This window comes from Ambystoma mexicanum, chromosome 2p (assembly GCF_040938575.1).
Source record: "Ambystoma mexicanum isolate Mex_15411 chromosome 2p, UKY_AmexF1_1, whole genome shotgun sequence".
Lineage (NCBI taxonomy): Eukaryota > Metazoa > Chordata > Amphibia > Caudata > Ambystomatidae > Ambystoma > Ambystoma mexicanum.
Genome location: NC_090923.1, coordinates 793,191,057 through 793,205,731, shown reverse-complemented (window position 1 = coordinate 793,205,731; position 14,675 = coordinate 793,191,057). Strand labels below are relative to the sequence as shown.

The following is a 14,675-nucleotide window of genomic DNA, read 5'->3' as shown; positions in this document are numbered from 1 at the left end:
TTTGGACTGCATCTCACCATTGACTTTACACATGCGTGCATAGTGTCCCTTGCATTTACATCTTCTGCATTCAATACTAATAGCCGGACACTCTTTAGAACCAGTTTGATGACTAAACCAGCCACACTTTTTGCATGGCTCTCTACCCTTGGACAACCTCCAGTCCTGGTTGTCTCCTTTGTCCGATCTCCTTCTATTATCCATACTACTCTTCTTATATTGAGGTAAAATAGCTTGTACAGTATCCTTAGAGCTTTCCTTCTCAGTGACAATCTGTACACTCGCTTTGGATGCCTCGATGGCCCTGGCGTTCTCCACAACCTTATCCAAGAGTGGGTCACTCTCGATCCAGAGTCTCTCCCTAATCTTCTGACTGCTGGTCTTCATCGTTATTTGGTCCCTTATGTATTCCTCCAAAATCCCGGAAAAGATACATGTAGCCATCAACCTTCCAGCTTTTTTAAGGCAGTCTCGTAAGTACTTATCACCCTTTTGCCTTCCCCACGACCAGGAATGTATACATCTTCCCCTGGTAAATGGCGAAATATTCGCAGACCCTTCGTGCTAATACAATTTAAAAGTGCAGCTTCCCTTTCATCATCACTGAAATTTGCACCTCCAGCTGCCCTTAAGTACACTTTAAATGCATCAATCCATTGATCCATTGAGATGCCGGTTCCCCTGGTGATGGCAGAAATGCAGGGGGGGAGGGGTCTGGAAGCAGTATGAAGCATGACTGGCATTTATTGCAAGCAACTGCAGATATAAACCAATGGCCTCCTCACTGGAATGCTGATTGCTTCTGTGTAAGTACGCCCTTGACCAACAACTTTGTCTATGGCATAAAACTGGGGAAGAACTGTGAATATGTATTAAAATCGTACCTGTTTATGACTCCTTAGTGTACCAGTTATTCACAAGCACCACCATGTAGCACAGAAAGCACACATCCCTGTTTCCTGCTCCCTCCAGGATACGCCTCGATAGATGTAGTAATGTGAATATGCTTCCAAGAAAAGTAACTAACTTATTGGCCAATCCCGAACACAGGAACGTTACTGGCGTGAGAGGGGATGTGGAGCTCAGGAACGCCCCCATGCGAGCTCAATCCAATATGGCCCTGCGGCCCCTCCGAGGGCTCACCACGTCACATGCATGGACGGGGATGAGGAGCTCAGGAACGCCCCCAATGTGAGCTCACGCCCACGCCCTTGTTTGCCTCCTCCGACAGCTGTAGATCCTCTCGTTGCACAGCAGGGGCCAAGAGACGCTCCCAACAGTGCCCAAAGCTGCGTGCGGCTGCAGAGCCCCAGATCTGGTGCGGTCCGCAGCCACTCCTCCGTCTGCCTCCACCAACACGGACAGCGCACTGATGGCCTCGCAGCTGCAGAGCGCCAGCTCCGTTGTAGCCCATGGCCCCTCCTACGACTGGGAGCAGGCTGCCCGATACGATCCGCGGCCCCTCCTTTAATCGGGCGCAGACTGCCCGCTGCTTCCACTGCCACAGTTAGCACTCTGACCGCCTCACAATCACAGGGCACCGGCCCCGATGCAGCCCGCAGCCCCTCCTCCAGCCCGGAACAGGCTGCTTCCCCTACCAGCCTTCCCACAACCGAGGTGAAGAAACTGACGGGTAGAGGCGATGGTCCCCGCACACGCAGGACGGCGTCCAGATTACCTTGTTGCCAGTGAAGAAATCTGAGCCATGTTAAGAGTAATCTGTTTAATCTGGACCCCAGCAGGGAGCAGCCAGCAAAATCGCACAGGAAAACAAACTACTGACACGCCGGGAATGTTGACCTACGAAGTAGAATAACATTCCACGCGTGCCAGGATACAACAGTATTCTTACCAAACTCACATTTTTCTGAGTTCAACATGAGATGTGCTTTTTCTAGCACTTCACACACCAGGTGGAGTGTTTCATCGTGCTCTTCCTGGGTCTTCACAAATACGAGGGTATCATTGCTATAGTTCATACAGCCAGTGATATGTTGGATGACACAATGGATCTCCGCCTGAAATATTTTGGAAGCAGATGAAATGCCAACACGTAATCGCTTGTAGTGAAAAAGGCCAATGTGAGTCGTGAATGTTGTACTGTATCTCGATTCCGGGGCTAGCTCCAGCTGATGCCCCTTATTGAGATCCAGCTTTGAAAATGTGGTAGCCTCGTTCAGTAAATGAATCATGTCCCATATACAAGATGCCTGATGCTGTTCCCTATGAATAGCTTGGTTTGGTAACCTCATGTCAATGCATATCCTTGTCTTGTGAATATGATTTTTTTTTCGGTTCCGGAACAATGCAGGCCAACGGAGTGGACTCCAGCACCGGTTCAATGATATCTTGAGCTCTGAGGTGTGATATTTCCTCTCCCATTTGTTTCTACATGTTAAATGGAATACCACAGTAGCATTGGGCCGTGGCCTTCACAGTTGTATCAATGTGAGGATGAATATGCCATTTCCTGAGTTTGCCAATGCCCGAAACAATGCTAGAAGCTTGGCCTCCATATTGGATGGTAAGTTGAGGTGTTCTGTGAGCATGAGGTTGTATAAGACATGAATCAGGCTCATCTTGATTGCAGCGCCAAAACACAGAATACAGTCAGTATGAGCTTTTGTGGCGATTGCATGAAGTTCCACACATGCAAAGTGAGATTTGTATGAGCATGTCACTACAACTTTTCCTAAACATGGAAGAGGCACATAGAAACCATATGGCTAGCATGCGATATTCGGTGTCTCTGATGACATTCACAGTAGCTCCCATGTCTATGAGGAATTCTTTACACTCGCTGTTTATGTTGAGTGGCAAAGTGGGGCTGTGCGGCATGGCGTTTTTTTTCCCCAACGCATAAACGCATCCTTTTCTTCTGTCAGCGGGAGATGATGACTAACTAGCAGACTCGCAGCCGGATCGCAATATCATCTCGAGGTAGCGAGCAGCTCTCCTTGGTTTTTGGATCCTCTGGTTTTCTGGAGATGGACAATGTCTGCTTTTCCTTACTGCTTTCTTGATCACTCTCCTTCGAACAAGACGACTGATGTCTGAATCAATGGGACATTACTCTGGGAACGTCTATCTGGGGTTTGGATGATTCTAGCCTTGGCAGACGTAGAGAGCCAGATGCTTGGCACACTGATTGAAAATGGTTGTTCATGCCCAAAGGCTGTGCATGACGGTCCAATGGCCTGGCACCCACCCTTTTGAGGGGACTCATAACCACAGTGATAGCACATGCGACTTGGCTATGTTAACGCTGGTTGGGATGATGAAATCTGCATTATTGGAGCGACCTGTGCGGCTGGGGAGCCCAGTTTCAGTTTCTCCATGGTTTCAGGCTGTTGATCAATGGCGGTGCAGTTCTGGCCATATGGAAGATTTCCTCCAGAGTGTGCGGCTATTGAAGTTATTTCATTCTGAATATGGATGATTTGCACCCTGCAATCACTCACAAGCCTAGTTGCATGGCAAACGCATCCATTGACTCATTTTTCAGCTGCATGGCGGTATATGGTACACACGACGTTCATAATCCGATGTTTTTGTGCGGCATAAAGTGATCTGTTAAACATGTCGTGGCCCATTCAACAAGGCTATTGCGGGCTCAAGAAGTTCATAGATAATGTCGCAGAGAGCTGGACACACTGAAATAATGAGAATTTCCCTTTGCCTTTTCTCGTCCTGTCTTCCGAGTGCGTCAAGGTAAGTATTGAAGTCAAGGATCCAGCACGCGCAACTGGGCCTTAGATTGCTGGAGCAGGAGACATTTTGGATGTGATAGGTTTGTCTTGTTGATGGTACGTTGCACAGTGAAATCACTGACCGTAGCATGGGTTTCTGTTGTCAGAACTCCTGCTTCAAAGGATGTGGTGTATAGGTGCAACCAGATGTTATATCCGTCATGCAGAGAGACCCCAGATGTAGGAATAGGACATTCAGCCAACACCAGTCTCGAAACGAGGGTTTCACCCTTGGCATATGTCTTGTCTTTCACCCTTATGTGGAAGAAATGTGCAAAGAGGCATTGGTGTGGGATAATAAGCAGGGTATCTGCTTTCACACACCGGGAATCCGACGGGCGCTGTGAGAGGGCACCCACTGCGTGGAAGAAATGTTCAACGTGGCACACAGCGCTGAGCGGACAAAGAAGCAGGGTGCCTGCTTTCACTCGCAAGGAATCTGACAAGCGTCGCAGGGTGTACTTTGTTATGAGAGAATACAGACTCAGGGGCTAGCCAGCCCCTGGATGGGACGCTAGATGGACAGTCTGCATAGTGCACCGCCCCCCCCCCCCCTCCCTACGGGGTTACCTAGCACCTCTCGAAGGGTGTAAGACAACAAGAATGTTTTGTTCATTATGGTGTGTAATGTTTGTTAACCTTTCCTTTTTTGTCACAGGCAGAGTTACGGGGCAGTTGACGCTCCAGTTTCAGCTGTGGGCGGTTTCCCGATGGCCACACTCCAGACAAATTCGGACGATGGGCACTGAGTCCGTTATGGACAGTTGAGACTCCTCGTCAACGAGATACAGTGGTCCAGGGAAACTACTGCTTGGCAGTTGATAACCAGAGGCGGGCGTCTGTTACTCTGCAAAACCCGGAAGGGACAAGTGTCACCCGGGACAATAAGAACTGTTGCAAGCCCAGGTAAAACCCTAAAGGGCACCTTAGAAGTCTTAGGAGATTGCATCACTTACGGCTGGCACCGCCCGCCAAATTGTGTACGACTCCAATAAATGTGAACTTGTGTTTCCAAATTCTATACAAATTGTCTATGTGAATATTCGAATAATGTAACCATTGAATCTATGTCTTGGAACCTGGGGGAAACAGGGGTGGGCCATAGTAGGGGATGGCCCCGCTAGGTAGCAAGCTCTGTGTAGGGACGCTGCAGGGACAGGAGCCTTCTGCACAAAGCGCCTGAAATGGAGACAGGAGATCCGCTTTACGGGAGGCGGCGCGGTCAGCCGATGTGAAGCACAGTGTGGTTCTGAAGCGCACCAGCCTGTCCCCGCCAGCCAGGTCCAGGCAGGGGAGCAGCCACGAAAACACGGAGTGCATATCAGGTCGTGGGCTCCTTTAGGACCTCGCCCCCATCATTGTGTTGTGAGGTCAGTGCATGTGGAGACACACATGGCAGACATGACAGAACACAGGAGCCAAGGGATGTACGTTTTGACACTTTGTTTTTCATTCCGTTTCGGGACCTTTTTGCCCACTTCCCTTACCCTTCACCCTAAGTTTGCGTAATGACGTGGCGCTCAGCGCGTTACAGGGAGGGGTGAATATACTTTATGAACTCGCTAACCGTACATCTCTCTGAAAGCATGAAAGCAGGTGGTTCATTACGGCACGCATGGCAGTGAAGCATGGTATCCTGTGAAAATGGAGGCATGGCTCCCTGCAGTCCAACGGCCAGGCTGGATACCCGTGAGAGAATCCTTTAGAGTACGAATGAGTGACCACCCAGAGGGTGTGGCATTTCCCTCACATATTGTCAGACCTTCTAGAACTGCAGTAAGCACCGTGGCTCTCACGGTTTATTGTTAGCTGCCTGTTCATATATAGAGGTACTCCGGGTTCTCCGAAGTCGCAGTACTCAGAAAAACGCAGTCACCGGCTTCCAGGCAGGTGTGATGACGTGCAGCATGGCATGTGCTCCATGTCACATCAGTATGCATGTATGTATGTATGTATGTATGTATGTATGTCTGCATACATTTGAAAATAAAATTATAAAAAATGGAGTTGTGTGTTCTGGGCGCTTAGGGAATAACAATGATACTGTTTGAAAGCCTAATACAAAAAGCATGCTTTAAAAATACACTGATGTCGCAAACAATCACTGATCACCACCAAACTGAAAACAACAACAGCGAACAAAGCACTCCGCGCATTAAAGGACTAAACAGGTCGGGCAGGCCCTTGAACTCCTCAGCCGCTGGGCTCGGCGTGACTAAGCGGATTCCGCCCACACGTTTCACCGGGGCACAAAGCAGGCGGGCCCGCTGTCCACCCATAGGAGAGAGCGAGTCATAGCTGCCCTAGGGCCCCGTGTCATCTGGGACACCTTCAACCAGTCGGCTTTTTAGGCCAGGACATGTAGTCCTGTGTTTGTGAAAAAGTGTACGTACAATTCGGCGGTATTCACGTAACAGGAAAGTGTTCACGTGAACATTTGCCAGAATATTTACTTGAGAGGTCCCTGCCCGCCCTGCCACCCACCTCCACAGCCTCCCGACAACCCATGCACTTGGGTCTGCATCTGTAACCCTACAGTCCCCCTACCTGCACTTTTGGACACCTGCTGTCTGCACTTACCCTTGCACCTACCACCTGCTGCCGCACTATTTGTTATTGTTTTGATCCCATGTACAGCACTGCCCCCTGCATTTTTGCCCGGGTGATAATACATAATGGTATTAGCACTAGGGCAAACTTTGCCCTGATGCAAAAATGCACTAAACGTATTTGTTTTTTCCACTAGGAGAATTTATTTATTTTATTGTGGTTTTTTATAACGCGCTTAATACCTGAGTTTGGTTTCTAAGAGCAGATCCGCAATTCAAACCTCTGTTGCTCTGCATGGTCTTGTTTCCAAGACCAGCACATTGCCCCTGTGCTATCCTCCCTTCACAAATGTTTGCCATAGTGCTAATACCATGCAATTCTGCCCTTGTAAGACTGGTTTTGCCTGACAGAGCAATGTTTATATGACAGGACACAAAGGTGGTCATTCCCTAAACCCTAGCAAGCAAAAATAAGGCATGAAAGCAAAGTGCAATCCGCTTGAGCCTTACTTTCACACATCCTCCTCCTTCAAATGCCTCCTGGTGTTACACCAGCTTGGGGTTTTGTCTGGGCATATAATGAATGGATTCCGCCTGTTTTTTGCACCTGCTAAAAGCAGAAGATAGGAATCCGTTGTAAATGCTGTCTGCCAGGCATGAACAGCAGTCAGCATTTGTACTTATTTAGAAAACTGGGGGCCTCTTTACAAGGTTGGCAGTAGTTCTTCAAACAGTAATACCATGACTGCATGCCATAAGCATGCGTGAATTTTAAGGTCTGCATGATTCCCAGTCATTCAGACCCTTACATTATTCCACATTTTAGATTGCTAACGGACTCCTGGTGGATTTTATATTACCGCATGTGGCAATTACTGAATGAGGTAATAACCAAATGTGGTAATGCATGTGTGTGGATGTAATTATCTGGTTATAAAGTCTGGTACTTACACCCACACAAATACAGGCTTTTAACAGTAATATCAGTGCTGAAACCCGTAGTTTGGTGGAGTGGTAAAACATCTGGTATCGCTATTGCCAAACTTGTAATCAGGCCCACAGAGTAAAAGGTGTAAATGCGGGTTTTGCCTCTTTTTCTACTTTGCTTTTGTACACTGTTTTAAAAATGTGGGGAGAGGGTGTAATAACACATAGGTGCGGACATTGGTGGTCCTCTTTATGCAACTACAACTTCTTACAAAATGACTTCCACAGGTACAGCGTAAACATGCACAATGCAGGCAGCACGTTCCTGGTGTTTATCGCGCAGAAGCAAGTTCCTGCATTTACCTGACAAGATACCCACAACACCTGAGGGGCATGGGCATTTATATTAAGTCACAATTGCGTACAGGAACAGCCAACACTGTCCCTTGCGTGCTGTTGGATCCCCTGCTTGCAATTTCAACATTTGCAGAACGGGAGCAAAAGTAACAGGCAAAATTGCGTTTACTCTTTAACAACTGTCAATGCCACCTACTTAAAACAGTTTACCGATGACATTTACATTGGAGTCCTATGCAATCCATTGCTTTAAAGCCAGACTGAAAATACATGTTGGCATTTAACAATCACTGGCGTAACGGGGACCCCCGCGGTGCAGGGGGCCCCCACCACTACATGTCCTGGGAGTGGGCCCCACTTGGAGTAAAAAAAAATCAAAGTTTAAAAAAAAAACCTTTTTGAATTCACTCTACCTTCATAAAGAAATTATTTCTGTAACAGAAATAATTTCTTTATGAAAACTTTCTTTTTAAGTCCGAGGGCTCCCCCCACCCCATGATATGGAAGACACTAGGCTGGAGTCCTCCATGTCATGGGTGGGGGGAGCTCTATGACTTGAAAAAGAAATTGTTTATTTTGGAAGTCACTCTGCCTTCATAAAGAAATTATTTCCTTTATGGTTCGGTCCTTAACGAAATTATTTCTATATGAAGTTAGAGTGACTTCAAAAAGAAACAATATCTTTTTGAAGTAATAGGGCTCCCCTCAACCCAATGACATGTGCGTATGTGAGTGTATGGTGAAAGGGTGCACACAAATGTACGGGTGGCTGCCTGGGTGTGCCTGTATGGTGAAAGGGTGCACACAAATGTATGGGTGGCTACCTTGGTGTGCCTGTATGGTGAAAGAGTGCACTCTTAAATGTGTGAATGGCTAAGTGTTCATGTGTGTATATGGTGAATGGTGTGTGTGCTTGTGTTCAGGGGCGCAACAAAACCTACATTTCGGGGGGTTAACCCTCTAAATGCTGGGAGAGGTGCTAACTTCACAGCCGGTGGGGGAGGGGCCAACTTATTTGTGTGGGGTATCTAACTTCTTTACGCATTTTAATGAGACCATTTTAGTGCAGCTTCAATGTTACGAGCAGTTCACTCTCTCATTTAAGTCTGAAAGAACCCACTTATGGACTGCTGTGAGAATGAGCAGTCTCCTGGCCCCTTTCTACCCTTCGAATTACTTTCCTGGCATGCAAGTACTGAACTCACATTACAATGTGTCATGTGAATGCATGTACTAACAGTGAAATGCTTTCCATTAGTAATTGCTGGGCCCTTGTTAACAGCGAAACCCAGATGCTGTTTAACATCTGTGTCCTGTTCTGTCCTGCAACTGCTCTGTAGGTCAGCCAGGTCGAGTCAACATCTACATTTCAGGGGGTCAGGGGAGCACTGACACTCAGTCAGCTCAATGGTGTTGCACCACTACTTGTGTTTAATGCCTTAATTACTTATTGGTTAGCTTCATTACTCCTGTCCCTATTCTTCCTCGTCCCAGTACTTGTGTATGAGGCAGTACTTGTGTATGAGTCATTCTGCTTCATACACAAGTACTGGGATGAAGTAGAGGTACATGGGGGTAATTAATGCCTGACTTAGCTACCTGTAATCTGTATTACTCCTAGCCCAAACTTTTCCTCATCCTAGTACTTACCTATGAGGCAAGGAGACCCATACATAAGCACTAGGACAAGGAAGAGGGACGTGGAGGTAATTCTGTGCTAAGGAGATGATTTTGGAGGTTGGGGTAGAGGGTGGGAGGGAGATGGGATGTGTGGGGAGGGGGCGGGATTGTGCGATAAATCATAATGGTCATTCATGTCCAGGCTAAGCATGCATGATATGTGGTATTAGTGGCCAGAGAGGCATTTTGGTGCAACCAGTCTCGTCATTCCTCAGTTTGGTATGACATTTTTTAAACTGGGAATTTCTGATAAAGCAGTCCTGCTAAGTGTAATAACCTGGCAAGACTGGCATTTGGGTGCTGCCAGTCTAGTCGTTGCTTACTGCAGCATAGTATATAAGTGTTTCTAGGCGCAACAAGACACAGGAGGGAAGACAGAGGGAGGACAAGACAAACTATCTTACTAGGCCATGTGTCATTCAGATCGTGCAAGTGCGAGAACGAGAAGTGCTAGGGGACAGGGAGGGGGAGTGCAAGGGAGAGGGGAGGGGAAAACAGAGCAGCAATGCTATGAGTAAGTGCAGCCCGGGCAGCGTGGCTCTGGGTAGTGCAAGGAGAACAAGGGACTGTAGGGTTACAGTTACATCCCCTAAGTGCGTGGCAGGCTGCAGGCAGAGGAGAGACACCAACCCCCCACTCTCTGCTTGGAGAAGCGTTTAACCCTCAGAGAGTTGGAGGTAGCTGAGCAAAGGGCTCAAGAAGGAAGGTATTTTGGAAGAGAGCGTTGGATGTAGTGCGGGCCCCGGCCCCAGAAAGCCTTGTGGACAATGCAAAGCATCTTGAACTTGATCCTTGTGGCCACCGGGAGCCAGTGGAGAGATTTCAGGGCTGGAGAGATACGGGGCCTAGGCTTGAGGCCAAGGATAAGTCTTGCAATCCTGTTCTGGATTAGTTGCAGAGGGCGGGGAGTAGAGGAAGGCAGCTTGAGAAGGAGGATGTTGCAGTAGTTCAGCCTAGAGAGAACCAGGGCTCTGGAGACTGTGAGCTTCTGGGGGAAAGTGAGAAAGGGAAGAGTCCCTTTGAGGAGGTGCAGCTGGTAGTGGGACTTTTTGGTGACGTCCGAGGTGTGAGGAGAGAAAGAGAGTGGAGTCGAAGATGACACCAAGGTTTTTTGCCTCGCAGGACGGGGAAGGAAGAGGGCCCAAGGTGGGCGGCCAGAGTGAGAGAGGGAAAGCAGGGTCAAGGGCCCCAATGCCGTCTAACTGGCATTAAGGCAGAGTTCGTTGGAGGCGCACCAATTCTGAGTCAAGGATAGGCAGTCAGGAATGAGTGAGAGAGGAGAGGCGGCTGAGGGGAGCCTGAAGGAAAGCTGAGTGACATCTGCATAACACTGAAAGTTAGAGGGAAAGTTAGAGATCAGGTGGGCCAAAGGGGCCAATTAGAGGTTTAAAAACCAGGGTGGGAGGATAGAGCCCTGGGGAACACCACAGGTAGGGGGTGGTGGAGAGAAACGTTCCAAGAGGAAGGAGGTCAGCCACTCCAGGGCCTGATCCGTGATGACCAGGTTCTGACGGAGTCGATTGATCAGGATGGCGTGGTTGACCGTGTCGAAAGCAGAGTAAAGATCAAGGAGGATGAGGACAGCTGGAAGGCTGGAATCAAGGTTAGAGAGCAAATCTTCACAGGTGTTCAGGAGAGCAGTTTCCGTGCCTCTGGCAGCTCTGAGGCCAGACTGATGGTCATGGAAACAACCAACAGATTCATTGTGGAGAGTAAACTGGGAGATGGCCAGCTTTTCCAAGAGTTTGCCCAGGAAAGGGGTGATAGAGATTGGGTGATAGTTTGCCGGGCAGGTAGGATCGGCAGACGGCTTCTTGAGGAGTGGGTGTACAAGGGAATGTTTGAGGTGAGAGGGGAAAGTTCCAGTGACGAAAGAGTGATTACAGAAATCAGCCAAGGCTGGAGCGAGTGTGTCAATATGGTCCTTGATGGTTCTGGAGGAGCAGGGGAGCACCTGTTTGGATGACACTTTCAAGAATCAGACTTGTCTAGAAACCTTGTCAGGTGTTGTCAAAGAGACAGAGGAGAAAGGAGGAGGAGAGGGAGAGATGGCCAAAAGGGGCCGGGCTAGGAAGAGGAGATAGAGGACAGGATATCCTGAGTTTTAGCAGCGAAGTGCGAGTCCAGAGCTGTACAGAGTGCCTGGGAGGGAACAGGAGAGGTAGAGACTGGAACAGAATTTGCCAGTTCCTTGCAGATTTTAAAGAGTTTGCTCGTGTTTTTAGAGGCCGCAGAGATGCAAGCTTGAATTTGTGCTCTCTTCATGATGAGTGTTATTGCCTGGACTGGCATTTTGGTGCAACCAGTCTAGATATGTCTAAATATTACCTGGCATGCTTTACTGTAATGTTATTACGTGTCTACACTGGTCTACATTGTGCTGCTAGTTGGACATGTTTTCATTGTGGTTTGGCATTTTTAATAGCATAGCATTATTGTTCCTGTGTACTGTTGGTGACTTGCATGCATTGGATTGGTGTTACCCTACAAAAAAAATGCAAACACTCTGGCCTTTCAGCCAATTTTTATCAGAAAGTGTCCTGTATATTGTATTAAAACACATATTTATATCTTTCTCCTAGTGAAGTGTGCGGCATACCCCTTCAGCAGCACATTTGTGCGTAGCACAAGTGTGGTAATCTAGGCTGACCCTGAGTGTGGCGCGACTCGTGATTTGTTGCCGAGTTGGGGGCTGGGGAGCCCTCAGTATGGCTCTTAGGGGGAGGGGGCCCTAATTTTGTGTTACGCCACTGTAAACAATGCATTATTTGAGGGAGGCGGAGGAATGCAGGGATGAAACTTTACTTCTGCTTCCTGCCCCTGCTTCGTCTTCAAATGGATAGAAAATCTCCCAGAGCGGCAAAGCGACGTTCAAACCACTTAATGACTTGCTTTACAGCTCTAGGGCTTAGAAAATGACCCCATGGATGGTGTGAGCACTCACGATGCGTTTACCAGACACAGGTGGTTGGTTATCTGATGGGAGCACTGCTCAGAGTAGGCCTCGTATTTACTTGACAGGGGGCACAGGCAGACACCTCTTTTAATCTGTGAGGAGACACAAAGACGCCCAGCGTGTCCCTGGCAGGCTACACACAAGCGGCATGTCCACAGCGTTCACGTGATAGGACAGTTTACCATGTATGACGTACATGGCCTCAGGCCATTCCAGTACAGGACCAGCAGCACACACAAGCAGACATCAACGTTTACCTGACAGGGCGGCCCAGTGGGCCCTGTGGCCTCCTCTGGAGCACGGCTCGTGGTTGCAGTCTTCATCATATCTATGTCGGAAGAACGTTAAGGGATTCCATTTTGATTTCAGGTATCCGTTTCACCCAAATCGAAATTCTGGGTGACCATGTACAAGTCCTACTTACTGGAGAGATTTGCTGGAACATAATTTTTTAAAAATCTGTTGAACTGCTATAGAGACATTTCCAAATGATTCAAAGTCCAATGTTTTGATTCAAACCACTAGAGCGGGGGTAGCAGCTTCACCACACTGGCTCCCAAACACTGGAACACCCTACCCATTAATATAAAAAAAGAACCTTCCTTCATGGTTCATAAGAAACTGCTAAAGACCTGGTTATTCAACCAATATTAGCCTCTAAAGATAAGATTCCGCACCACTGCATATTATTGTGAATACTTGTCATTTGTATTTTTGCACCAACTGTCCACTAATGATGTAATGTAACCAATGTAATGATGTTTGTATTCATTTCTAAGCTGTCTTATAACCTCGCTGTGACACCCGAGGGTCTGGGCGTGCAATAAATAAATAAATAAATAAATAAATCTAGAAGTGGTTATTGTGTATAATGGTTTTAAACGTTTGTTTTCATTTTAAACAATAGTATTTTACATCTTTTTCTCAGTGTACATATACAATCCAATGTCCACAAACACATATATATTCAAAGTGGATACAGTAGAACCCATTTGTAACTGGACAGCTTGAACTGTTTACAGCCTCTACCCACAACCCCCACACCATGAAATTGAGTCTGTTTTCCCGTTAAAGCAATTTAAAACATGTATACACCTCTTTGAATGTGAGATGCATTCTGATTGGTAAGCTGCCAATCTCTATAAATCTACATTGACCATTAAGGCAAATAGAAATGTGTCTCTGGCCTACATGGTCATTACACACAATAAGTCTAACATATAACGTGCAAAAAGGGCCCACCCCCAAGAGCAACACGTCCATTAAAGATTAGTGGGGCATTATTCCCCCAAACCATGCAATGCTTCAAGTACCAAACATTCCCTCGCAAACCTTCCCGTGCTTAAAGAATTGTGTCTTAATTATGAAGGTCACCATTCTCGGAAAGTGATGTTACAAAAGAAAGCATGCTGTTAAAATTGACATTCCATTCCAGTGAATAGAGGAGGAGAACTTTTGTTTTGATCACAATTACTTGTTTTCCTTTCAGATGTTATGTTAAAAATATTTATAGAGCGCACGTACACTCTCAGGCATCTTGACGCTAACAGAGCAGAAAACAAGAAAAGAAAAATTAAGAACAATTAGCATCCTAGCTGGGGGGAGCCAGCCAATCAGATGGCTAGGAAACGCAGGCTTGAACCGCGAGAGCAAGCCCGCATTCCATGCCACCTGACAGCCAGCTCCCCCGCCACCATTTTCCCCCCACCCTCTGTTCCCTTATTTTCTTTTCACGCTCCCACATACATACTGACCTTATTTTGGCGGCAGCACTGCCGCCGCATCCACTCCGTCCCCTTGCCTTCCGCAAGTAGGTCTTCAAGGAATGTCTAAACAGCCAATGGTTCTCGGTAGCACGCAATGGCTGAGGAAGAGAATTCCAAAGAAGGGCGGCGGCCACGGAGAATGTCTGACCACCAATATGGCATATCTAAAGTGAGGGACCACCAACAAGCAAACATTGGCAGAGCGGAGCATTTGAGATGGAATATATGGAAATATTCTGCCCCCCACACCGTGATAAGCACGATGCACCAAACAGAGAGCCTTAAACTGAACACGTTTAGCTACAGGTAACCAATGCCGCTGACAACGCACAGGGCAGGGGGTCAAAAGAGGGGAGTCTAAAGTGCAGTAACCAAGGGGGCAGGGGGCACCACCAACACCTCTTTTTTCTCACCATTAAGTTTCAAGCCACTGCCCCCACGGCTTCAAGGCAGGCTCTACGTCTAGGTGCCGTCTCAGAACGTGAGAGTTTGAGGCAAACTATAATTTGGGTATCATCTGCATAGGAATAACAGAGGAAGCTGTGGGAGAGCATAAACTTGGTCAGTGGCTGCATATAGATGTGAAATGAATAGGCAAAATGGGGGACCTTGTGGATCACCACAAGTGAGGGCAGTAGGATTAGAACGAAAAGGTGGGAGACAAAGTGATTGGGAACCCTCCGAGAGAAAT

General features: G+C 47.5%; 1 protein-coding gene across 1 annotated transcript in view; it reads right to left on the bottom strand.

The window, feature by feature from the left end:
• Positions 1-14,675, bottom strand: part of ACTMAP (actin maturation protease) — a 578,735-nt gene that overhangs the window by 13,561 nt on the left and 550,499 nt on the right. Inside the window, exon 6 of the mRNA XM_069644456.1 lies at positions 12,476-12,546. Within this exon, the coding sequence (XP_069500557.1) occupies positions 12,476-12,546 (71 nt within the window). The remainder of the gene's footprint in view (positions 1-12,475; positions 12,547-14,675) is intronic.